Source organism: Larus michahellis, chromosome 2 (genome assembly GCF_964199755.1).
Source record: "Larus michahellis chromosome 2, bLarMic1.1, whole genome shotgun sequence".
Taxonomy (NCBI): Eukaryota; Metazoa; Chordata; class Aves; order Charadriiformes; family Laridae; genus Larus; species Larus michahellis.
Genome location: NC_133897.1, coordinates 65,439,876 through 65,451,861, shown reverse-complemented (window position 1 = coordinate 65,451,861; position 11,986 = coordinate 65,439,876). Strand labels below are relative to the sequence as shown.

At 49.0% G+C, this 11,986-nt stretch overlaps 1 protein-coding gene across 1 annotated transcript; it reads right to left on the bottom strand.

The window, feature by feature from the left end:
- Window positions 1-281: 281 nt before the first annotated feature.
- LOC141738342 (sentrin-specific protease 2-like) lies at window positions 282-11,016 on the bottom strand. The gene is made up of 11 exons (XM_074573539.1): window positions 10,970-11,016; window positions 7,297-7,401; window positions 5,254-5,309; window positions 5,048-5,105; window positions 3,578-3,632; window positions 2,885-3,016; window positions 2,255-2,458; window positions 2,056-2,135; window positions 1,583-1,667; window positions 785-880; window positions 282-344 (listed from the first exon to the last, which is right to left on the bottom strand). The coding sequence occupies exons 1-11, from the start codon at window positions 11,014-11,016 to the stop codon at window positions 282-284; spliced, it is 981 nt and encodes a 326-aa protein (XP_074429640.1).
- Window positions 11,017-11,986: the final 970 nt, after the last annotated feature.

Genomic DNA, 11,986 nt, shown 5'->3' with positions numbered 1-11,986 from the left:
CCCTCTCTGCGATGGAAGTTCACAGCATTTCTTCTTAAGCTTTCCCTTGGCCAGGTGACACCAACCTTTCCAGCTTGCACTTAAGGTGTGTTAGCTAATTTCAAAGAGAGTTACTGTCTCCAAAATAGGGGCAGGCGGGGGGTGGGGGGGCAAATAATCTTAACCACTACTTCTTAACCTACAGAGAAAAACTCTTTCCTTAACCTACAGAGAAAAACGTCTAACAACAATAAGGTATGACAAAAATAACTAGAAGAAGGGTTACTCCTGTAGTGCGGGTCTCACAGCAGCTCTTGGTGGAGTATTTCCCACACCATCTTCTTACGGAAGTAAGGCATGTGGGTCTGAAAAGAAAAGAAAATCCATGAAATACACCTCATGGCAGAAAGAGACACAAAATACCCATAAACACCCAGTTAATTCTTTACTATGAAGTTTCTTTTAAGAACTGTCAACACTTGCCCTTCGGGTACAGCCTGGCTTTCACCCACACAGCTCCTAAGAGGGTGACATGCCACCAAAACCAGATCTCCTTGACTACACAACAGCTTACAAGCACTTTCACAGAAGAGCACTGCCTTGGAAAAGAACCAGGGTCTTCATTGGTCAGAGGCTGAGACCCATTTCTCCCAAAGATCCAAAGGCCAGATCCCACAAACCCACTGCCTCCAGTATCTCCCCCAAGCGGAATCTCACTGGGAGCAGATACCTCAGCCGCTGCGTAACTTCCCTGGCTCTTGGCTCTGTGCGGAAGAGGCTGGAGCTCTTTAGAACCTTCACTCACCTGTGTAAAGGTCATCGGTCTGTCTCTCGAGATGTAGTCTGCGTATTTGCAGATGAAAACACCGCAGTCGCTTCCGTTCGATTGCTGAGGGATTTCCTAACGAATGCAAAGAAGATGGAGAATTTGCCTCTATCTTCAAGGAAAAGCAACTTGGAAGTAGCACCCATTACCAAAAATACCCTAACCAGACACTCCTGAACTTGCACCATCCCCAATAACCGCTCCCCAACACAAGGAACACACCCCAGGAACTGCACATCATCCCTCCCCTGGGCTTCCTACGCTCGGATGTCACAATCCAAATTCCTCGCAGGCTGATAAGGGACAGCAGGCTTCCTCCCTGCAAGGTGTCTTGAGGTTCGTACTGTGTCTTTCTGAAGTGACGTTCCTTAAATCGAGTCTTTAGGTGCTGCTTTTCATTATTAACTTGTTGAGAAACATCAGCTCAACCCCTTGCTTTGTCACGTGCCAGGATTTGGGCTGCAAACCAGAAGCCTACGTGCTCTGACAACTGCTAAAGAGACTTGAAATTGGACTTGTGAAATGCGGGCAAAGCCAAATTCACCTTCACGTGGCAGAGCAATTAAAAAAACCCAACAAAGTATTCAGCCAGCAAGGAGAGGCACTGCTCAAAGATTTCATCCCAGCATGGTTTCCCGGTCCACTTGCAGCCCGATGTGGTACCAGAAGAAGATGCTTATGGCTGTTCTCTAAAGTCCTGGCCTTATGAGAAAGCGTTAAGAGCTCTGTGACTAGGAGTTCTAGTTCACATTTCAAGTGCAAGTAGTGTTCGCTTACGTGTGGCTCCATGCTGTGAACAGTCCACTCCAAAACACTCAGCTTCACCTTTCTTTTTTCACAGCTTTCTTCTTGCAGGTATTTGCTGTTTAAAACAAAAGCAAAATCACTCTTCATCGCTGTAATTCAGGCCGAGATAAAAAGAGCTGCTGAAAGATCACAGGAAGATGAGTGGCAGGAGGGTTTTATTGATCACTAAACAAAGTTGCTGCACGTGTGCCACGGGGCTACCATGTCTTTGTCTGTGCTATAGTGGGAAGGTGGCAGAAGCCAGGCATCCAAGACACTGGGTGGAGGGGACGACGTGAGACCAGATAAGGAGTCACTGTCAGACAACTCGCAGCAAGCGAATCCAACATTTCTGCTTTGTAATCTACAAGAAATGGGAAAACTTGCAGCCGTGTCACAGGGGCAAAATCCAAAACCCTTCTCCTAATTCACAACACAACAGCAGTGACTGAGCAGTTACTTACAGCAAAGTCTCACAAATCTTGTCCCCTTCTTGTCCCAGTGAGTCGTAGTATTTGACGGTCTTCTTTCTGGTGTCGATGACCTATTATTAAAAGGTGACTGTTAGACAAAGCGCAACCTTGTGCTGCACAAACCTCAATGATTTTTCTTGCTGGCTTTTTCTCCCCACCCAACTCTAAATAACAAGCCCGTTTGACTCACCGCTAGTGTCCAGTGCAAGCGCAAGTTAATGGGCACTAAGATGATGTCCTTCTGGAAGAGATCCACATGCCTGGTCCATCTTCCTACGGCTTCGTAGCCCCCAGAAGTAAGTTTTTCATAAAAGAATGAACTAAAAGCGTGGACTGATGGATATCCTGCCTTCTTACTTCTTTCCATCACAAGGCCCATGTAGAAATTAATGACCTGTACCATAAAGAGGAAGCTTGAGATGTAAAATAAGACACTAGCTTACCAAATGAAAAACACAGCAATGTGTCTTTTCTGGCCACCCTGAAGTACGCAGCTGAGAGAACTCCAGCCTCAGCTGTCAGCTTTTGTTGTGAGAATTTCACACTTGGTTACAGTTGTTTATCAAACTGCACTTTGGTAAAAACACCTGCCACCCACTCCAAGAACCTAGACTAACTCCTGGAAGCTGCACAAGACAAGAAGTAAAGGAACTGCCAGAAGCACTGGACCCTTCAGTACCTAAAATAAGAACTGTACAGAGATTTCTGGGCTCTGCAGTGCAGCTCATCAAATAACTTTGCAAAGACTTCTGTACACCCTGAAGGGGTATTTTGAAATAAACGCTCCGTTAGAAGATCCCTGTGCTGCAGCTCTTTTTACCTCATCGTTTAGCCAGCAAAGGCTCCTTAGGGTGCGGATGTCCTGGCACGTGACCCTTAGTTTGAAGGCACTGCTCATGACCTCATCCGGCTCACCTTTACCTAATGCAGCAATGACCTCTCTCTCCATGGCCTGGAATGAACAATTAAATGGGGAAGGACTTGTGAAACAGAGCATCGAGCATGCCAACCTGTGGGCAGCTTTCAACTCAAACACGGCCTGGAAATGAAGCTCAGGTGACAGAGCAACTGCCTTTGCTGGCTTTCGGCTAAGGTAGCAATCGCCCTTTTTTGTTGCTTGGTTGGTTTCAGCATCCTAGCTTGGAACTTTAGGGCCCAGGTTTGCTTCCATTTGTTTTCACCAGGGAAGCTGAGATAAAACGCAGGGAGTGGCAAACACACAGCAAATGCCTTTCCTATGTGCTGACCTTTGCACTGGGAAGTCACAGCCACAGACACTCCCTAACAGGTTAAACCCAAGTTCTTCAGATTTCAAAAAGCCTTAAGAACCACCTATAACAAATGGGGTTCCTTGCAGCTGTTTCACAGCCTTCAGTTTTGTCCAACAGCCTGTCAGCTACGGTACCTCTGTGAGCGGAGTAAAGCATTCGGCTGTTTTTTCCAGCCTTGGGAGTTTCTTTTCTTCTGCATCAAGGGCAGGTGACTTTTTGGCCCCACCAGGTGCCAGAGGTACAGCTTGTTTCACTGCTCTGTCCTGTTCCAGAGATTCCTCTGCTGGTGGGGAGCCCCTGCAAGGAGAGGGGGAGAGAAAGAGAGAGAGTAGTGAGCTGTGGACCTGTACTTTCCCACGGAATTCTCAAGAATTCACCTTCGGGATAAGAAATGCTTTTTCAAGGCTCCTGCTGGCTGGAGCCCCGGTTGCACACGTGTGACAACATCCTCTCAGCTTCCAGCACGATTCTTTCGGAGCAGCAAGACTGGGATAGAATGAAGCGCTGGAGGCTTTGTAAATTCCTTCCCATCTACCCGTGCAAGACTCCTTTGGTTTCTCTTGATCAGTTTCATTCTTTGGAAAACAGGGAAGCAACGAGCACTTCCTCTGTCAAGTGCTCTGGGATCTACCGGTGATAAATCATAGAATCATAGAATTGTTGAGGTTGGAAGGGACCTTTAAGATCATCGAGTCCAACCTTTAGCCTACCCTGACAAGAGCCACTTCTAAACCATGTCCCTCAGTGCCCCATCTACCCTTTTTTTAAACACCTCCAGAGATGGTGAATCCACCACCTCCCTGGGCAGCCTATTCCAATGTTTAATAACCCTTTCAGTGAAAAAATGTCTCCTAATATCTAATCTAAACCTCCCCTGACGTAACTTGAACCCGTTTCCCCTCGTCCTATCACTTGTCACCAGGGAGAAGAGGTCAGCCCCCATCTCTCTACAACCTCCTTTCAGGTAGTTGTAGAGGGTGATAAGGTCTCCCCTCAGCCTCCTCTTTTCCAGGCTAAACAACCCCAGCTCCCTCAGTCGTTCTTCATAAGGTTTGTGCTGCATACTAGGTGTTATGCTGCAAGGTATAACATGAACGTCTGCAACTCTACCTGCAGCCAAATCGAGTTAGCTTACGGAAACTAAGACCAGCACAGGGAACTACAAATGGGACACCTACAGGATATTTACTTGCCTTCTGTAGGCTAGTCAAGAGAGTGACTATGCCCATTTGGAGAGGATTATCAGTAAAACCACGCAGACTCTGAAGAGCAAACACATACACAGACATTAAAGTTGTCCGTATACACGTGCCTTCTTCAAAACCAAGAAGTTGCCTTGTCACCAAAGACAAGGGCAGGGAGACCTTTTCCAGGAGGGAGACCTACAACAGACTCTCACGGTATTCTCCCCTTTCAGTCCAGCGTGGTAAGAGTAGGCATCACAAGCTTTGTCAAATGACTTCCCTTGGTAGTTAAAGGCACAAAAAAAGGCAAGAAAGTGTTCCTTTTACTTGAACCCATCCTACTCTCTCAGTTCCTTTCTTTCCTTCTCTCCCCTCGAGCTTAGGTGAACCACTGACAATTTAAGCACACAACAGTGCCGCACGGCTAAAGAGAGCGCCAGGCTTTAAAGCGGGGAGAAGAACAGGGACAGAAAGAGACACGCACACAGAGCCAAAACAAACAAGAACCACGATTAAAAGAGACTCTACCTGGTCACAACATCTGCCTGAGATGGCTCTGGGCAGCAAACATCTGCCCATTTGACACCTGCACAGAAAAGCAGCAGTATTAGAAAAATAAGTCAACTTGCAATTTTACTTTTCAAGTAAAAACAAGTACAGAAGCCAGAGTTTTCTAAGGTAGATGAAACCTCAGAAAAATCAGGCACATTAAAGACTTCTGTAACGTGCAATACCTGTCCTTCTCTTTTTTGCCTCAGTCTCGGCAGGATCGTCCGCAGGTGCACAAGTGCTGAGGAAAGAACACACAGAACCGCGGGTTGAAACTTCCTTCAGCTTCTACCAGGCTGACTCCCCTTCACAGGACCCAAACTTCCAAAGTTACTTTCCAGAGCCCAAAGGTTTCCCCCTCCGGCGAAAGGCCCTCGGGCGGCGCGGAGCGGCGGGCGGCGGCGAGGAGGGCGCCGAGGGCCCCCAGCAGCCATCGGGACACACGGCACGCGGCGGAAGGGCGCCCGGCCCGCGCGCCCGGCGCCGCCTCCCTATTGGCTGCCGGGGAGCGCCCCCGCCCCTGCGAAATGGAGGGGAGGGGAGGGACGGGCAGGCGGCGGGGCGCGCGCATGCGCGGCGCCGCCTGAGGGAGGTGGGAACGGCCGCCCAGCCCTCCGCCGCCTCCTCCCGGCTTGGGCCGGGCCTGTGCCGGCCCGCCCCCGGCCAGGCGGGGAGCTTTCCCTCCCAGAAAGCCCCGAGCCGAGGCCTGGGCGGCCGTAGAGGGGGACGGGCCCGTCTCCCTTTAGGGAGAGGCCCCTCAGAGGCCGTGGAGAGGCCGCAGGGTCTCAAAAGAGGCCGGAGGGACCTCGCGGGGGACCCACAGAGGCCCGGGGGGCCCGTCGGAGGCCGGAGGGGCCCCACGGAGGACCCAGAGGCTGGAGAAGCCCTTCCGCCTCCCGCAGGACGGAGGCGGGCATCACGGGTCCTTGCGCGCCCCCTGCTGCCTCCTGTGCTCCCCGGCGGTGAGGGAATGGCATTGCCGGGCTTACCCAGCGCTATCGAGGTAGCGCAGCCACCGCTTTTTGCCCATCCGCTGGGGAGCTGCGGTGCCTGCGCCCGGCTCCGCCGTGGCAGCGGTGCAACTAGGGACGCGGACGCGGCGTTCGACCAAGGTGACGAACCGTGATGTAGCGGCGGCCAAGGGCCCGCTGCAGGGAGCCCGGCTAAAGCGGCCGCTGTGGGGCTGGCAAGCATGCTGGCGAGTGCTGGGCTGGCTCCTGGTGGCCTCGGCTGGCTCTCGGGGGCAATCCCTTGCCCTGCCCCACTGTCCAGGGTTTTTTTTTTTAATGCAGTGCTTCCTAATGCTTTATCAGTTGTTGCCTCTGGGGTGGAAATGTGCATGTGTTGCTGCAGCCACGTCCCGGAGAGACTTTTCTCTCCTGGAGAGGCACATGAGGTGTGAAAACGAATTTTGAAGTCTAAGAGGAGCAAAGGGGAAGTCTAAGAGGAGCAGCAGATGAAACTGCTCAGGGCAGGAATGGCCGTTTGGGGCAGCCCTTGTCACAGGAGGTTCCACTAGCTTTTTATGCCTGCAGGGAGTCTTAAGTGATGGTGGGGTCTGGTTTAATGAAAACGACCTTCCTCCTTCCTTTAGGAACTTAATTGCCGCTTCACTTCTGCTTCAGGGCTCTGACTAAGGCTTCTCCCTCCCTCTCCTCTCCCCATCCATTTGTTTGAGTTCCTGAATAAGGAAAGATGCAAGGTTTTTCTCGGTTTAGCTCTGTGAAGCCAAAGCTCACCTGCAGCGCTCCTGTTTCTGTCCACAGCAGAGAGAAAGCCAGAGCGCTGAACCCACCAGACAATATTCTAGGAAAGGGGGAAGGGTGGTCTTTTGGGGAAGGGCTCTTCCCTGCCCCCAAGGCAGATGTGGCCCACGTGAGACTCGTACAGCTGCCCTGTGGCACAGGGTGATGCTGAGGCTTCTCTCCTGCCTTGGGACCCCCTACCCTGGGCACAGCTGTGGAGCCAGCCCTGGGGCTGCAGGATTCCTCTGCCAGGCATGTCCCCCCAGCCGCAGTTTCTCCCACCCTGCAGCAGAACCCACCACAGGACAATTCTCAGAAAAAGCAGAGAAATCTTCTCTGGGAACTGTGTTTGTTATTCTAAAGCAGCTCCTCTGTGCTTCCTGGTAACACCACTTCCTTGTTCTCACCAGGACAGGGGTTTTAATGCTGTTAAATGATTTTAAAACACCTGTGTGAATGGCTTTGTGTGTGCTGGAAAAGTACCTGACAGTGATGGCAGGGTCAGTGTGGCTGTGGTGCCCGTCCAAAGGTTTTGTCCCAGTCGGATTCCTTTGCGTGTGGTGTTTGGTGTGGAGACTGTTGTGATCTCTAGACGTCAATAACCAAACGCATAAAGAAGTGACAGTTTCATTAAATTAATGCCACCAGACTGAGAGTCTTTCTTTTTAGAGTGGAGTCTCTTGTTGCACCTTACATTAAATGTTTTGGGTTTTTTCCTCCTCTCTCTCCTGCATATGGCAAAAAATTCCCATTTTTCTAAAAGCAAATACAACAACAGCTGGATGTGCCAGAGGCTGTATGTCGAAATTCCTGGCATGTCTTTACAGTGCAGTTTTACATCAGTTACACTTCTCAGTGCCTGTGATTTATGCAGCTGATGGTCAGGACTTAATTCCTTACTGCGCCTTTGAGCTTCTTGCTCAGTACATTGATGTGTAATGACTCAAAATTAGGATATTTGGTGCATGTAAATCCAGAATCCCGTTACCAGACGTTTACATCCACATGGATTACTGGACTCCCATCTCCGATCCGATAGTGAATGCAGATCATTCCAGAATCTGAGCTCATTAATTGTGCGTTACCCAAAGTCTGTGCCTTTAGAGCAGCTTCAGTGTGAAAGCAGCTTCACACACCTGGATGCTGAAGCTGCATATTTCAAATTAGTGGCACAACAAACTGAATAATTAACCTTGGGGCTGGAGGAATAGTTGGTAATTTTAGCTATACCCCTAATTTTAGGTATGGAAAGCGCAATCTAATTAATCTGGCATTTCAATCTCTTTATTTCTCATGTGTTCAGGATGATGCCGGGTGGCACAGTGCTATCCCAGACTCCAAAGCAGCACTGCGACTCCCCACAGCGCGCCTTTGCTGGGGCTTTCGCTGGCTAATCTTGGCGGTTCTTTGCCTTGGGTACCTTTCCCCTAAATATGAGTCAGTTTGTCACCACAGCTGCCTTATGGCTCGTGTGTGTTTAGCCAGTTGGCACCTAAAGGCACCTCGCAGCTTGTCCCTGCTTCCCACCCCAAAACGGGCACTCCAGGAGGCAGACTCCGTCTCGTGGCTAAGCATGGGTCTGGGCGGTCTTACTCGGGGTGTAAAATCGCAGACCGTGAACTCGGCTCCTGCCTGAGCTGAGCAGGGCACATCTGAATTGCTGCCCGCCTTCTCCCCTGCCCACCAACCCCTCCCAGACGTTCCTCCTTCTCCACGGGCTGTCGCGGTGGTGTTTGTCACTCAGCTCGGAAGGGACACCGCCATCACCACCACTTTGTGGACTGAGAAGGACTAGGAGTGCCGGGCAGGGGTCCCTCAGCTTCCCGCCACCATTGCCGTGGCAGGGGCTTGCGTGGGGGTAGCACATCATCTCACCGAAGCCTGGCTGCAGTGTCTGGTCCACATCTGATCTGGGCTTTGGGGGAGGCGTGCGGAGACCCTGCTCTGTCCTCCCGGTGTCACCAGAGAGGTGGTCAGCACTCCTGGAGATGGGCTCTGCTCCCTCCCCTGCTGCATGGTGCATATATATGCATATATACACACACCGGCACAAGTGTCATTACATATGCAGGCTTCACACTTCCAAACAAATCATCATTTTCCACCGACCAAAAATGCAATTCTGTGTAACACACTCAGACACTGTTCTAAAATAACACCCCCTCTACTCTATTATTTACTTGCAATCTTCTTTGGTAATGACAGAACCTAATTAGCATGGTAGACTTTTTTTTTAATCGGTATAAAGCTTAACTTCAGTCACATTGCCTAAACGCTTGGTTTCACAGAATCACAGAATCTTCAGAGTTGGAAGGGACCTCTAGAGATCATCTAGTCCAACTCCCCTGCTAGAGCAGGATTACCTAAAGCACATCCCTCAGGGCTGCATCCAGGCGGGTCTTGAAAATCTCCAGAGAAGGGGACTCCACAACCTCCCTGGGCAGCCTGTTCCAGTGCTCTGTCACCCTCACCATAAAGAAGTTTTTCCGTGTATTTGAGCGAAACTTCCTATGTTCTAGCTTGTGCCCATTGCCCCTTGTCCTGTCGCTGGGAACCATTGAAAAGAGCCTGGCTCCGTCCTCCTTAAACCCACCCTTTAGGTACTTGTAAACATTAATCAGGTCCCCCCTCAACCTTCTCTTCTCCAGGCTAAAGAGTCCCAGCTCTTTCAGCCTTTCCTCATAAGGGAGGTGCTCCAGTCCCATAATCATCTTGGTTGCCCTGATTGGTTTGACCACACTAGAAGGTTTTCTTTCTTTCAAGAGATTAAAGAACATTTCAAGTTCAGCAGCAGCAGAATTCTATTTTTTCCTAAAACCAAACAGTTCTAAATTTTGTGTCAATTCTGATCAAGAATGCTCACTCATGACACCACAGTACCGGATTTTTTTCAAAAATCACCTGGTTTACCTTTGTAGCATCTCTTAAACCTGAGTATTCAGCCTAATGGGCATTCCAGATTAAGCATTCCGAAATTCATTTGCTAAACCAACATGGAATCGTGCTTAAACCACTGCCAAACAACTTCAAGTTGAACTATTTACAATTGCCTACCATCCAACACTGTGGGGACGGGGTGGGACACAACTTGCAGGATAAAGCAGATTTTCAGTGAATTGCAGGAGCAAGAGAATCAAGGCCATATTCTTCTCCGTCAAATTATTTGAGGAGGTGTCCTAAACTATGGCCACCTCACATATTAACCCTGCAAAGGGCAGTGCAAATCCTGAGAACTAATTTAGGTTACAAACAACAAATTTAACCTCAACGCGTTATTACCTTCAAAAGAAAACAATCCACAGATATGAGTTCTGAGTTCATGTATTAATAGAGCTGTAAGCAGCCTTCAACTCTTTGTAAAAGAGTTAGACAAAGCCAGATTAAAGAAGGGCCAAACCCCAAAACTAAGGCTGTTCTTCCTTTGGGGAAAAATCCTTCTGTTCATAAAACGTAACCCTCTTGGCGGGATCAGGCAAGACAGAAGGAACCTTGTTGAAATACGGGTGGTCTGATACAGAGAAGGACACCAGAAATGCACAACTGGAGGGAAGCAGCAGGGAGGATCTTGCCCACAAACATACCCCGTACCCCTTTTTGGTTTTTAGAAGTTAATAAGCTTGGAAGAAATCAGTAGAGAAATTACATGAGCACAAGCAAATGACTGAAGTCTTCATCTATTTGCTATATTTTTAGAACAATCTTTGCTCTATTACGTTAAGATGGATGTGGAAGCGGGACACCTGTGATCTGAGAAGAAATAGATGTGTATCTAAACCAGAAAATTAAACAGCTGGCTTAGATCCATTCCGCTCTTTTGGACTTTACAACGTTGTCCAGTTTTTAAACATCCACGTTTTTGTTTCCAGATCATCATTCGTTGAAACCTCCCTCTTCAGTCTACCACATTTTCCAGGATCATGCCACTTCTTCATTACTTGCAGCCTCAAAGGAACTCCTGGCACCTCACCTGCTCCAGATATTCCTGAGACTGGTAATAACCCCTAAAATGTCAAAGCTCTTACCCCCCACAATGTCCCAGGAAATCCTCCCTGGCTAAAATGTCAAACACCAGGAGCCTGCATCCCTCCAAAAGCAGTTTACGCCCCAGCATCCTGACACATATTGAGGGTTCGTATAAGCCACTCCCACAGCTCACCGAAATTCCACAGTCTCTACTAGCTCATTTTGTTGTTCTTCAGGCATTTTCTCTTCCTAATCTTTGCTCTCTTGCCAAACTAGGCTCCTGGAATGAATGCGGAAGAAAAAAGAAGAAAAGCCAAACTTCTTTATCCTCCCTCTATTCAAACTCTGCTGGTAAGCGGATCAAGACTGGTGTTAGTATTAAATAACCATTTTGTTCTGACCTTGAATTTGTGACGTGTCCATTTTAAAAATCTCCAGATCCCTTGATGGTTACCAACGGTTCTTCCCCTTCATTGGGCATTGCTGGAATCGAGGTGGAAGCCCTGAAGTCCAGGCTTGTGTGTTTCCAATCATTCTCTCCATCCTTGAAGCATATTGAAAACAACGTGTAATGCTGTAGGGATGATATTTTTGAGCACGTTCATCAAGGTGCGTTACAGTCACCGACTCCACAGGCAGGGAATGCCAGGGCCGCAGCATTATTTGGGGGGCAGCAGACAGAAAAGGGTTCCGTGGACAGAAGCAGCTGTAAGGTATGGAAGTGAGGACCGCGTGTTCTTTGCGCTTCCGAGATCCAGGTTTCCCTCACGGGGATCCAAGTTACAGGTTTCACTTCCTTAATGGAAGATACCGGCAAAGAAAGCGATTGAAGTATTTTTTAAATCCTAAATTCCTGTAAAATTACGTAGTTCCACGTGTTTTCTTAAGGAAAGCTGCAGCCCCACATTACACGTCATCAAATCTACGATAACATTTACGCAAGGTGTAATTGCGCTCACTTCACACTCCTTCCAGCTCCCTGCTACTCAGTTTAGCAATTGATCCAAGAAAGAAGGAACGGCTTTTGCCTCTCTCCCCCTGAAGCACACCATCACCAGACCAGATCACTGCTGGGGGGGCTGGAAATCCACTGGGAGGGAAAGCAGAGCAGCCCCTTCCCATGACAGTTCCCACACTCCACCAAAAAAAAAAATAAAAGACAAGAAAAGACAAGAATGTGTTTTGAAAAATGAGACTATCAGACAAGAAG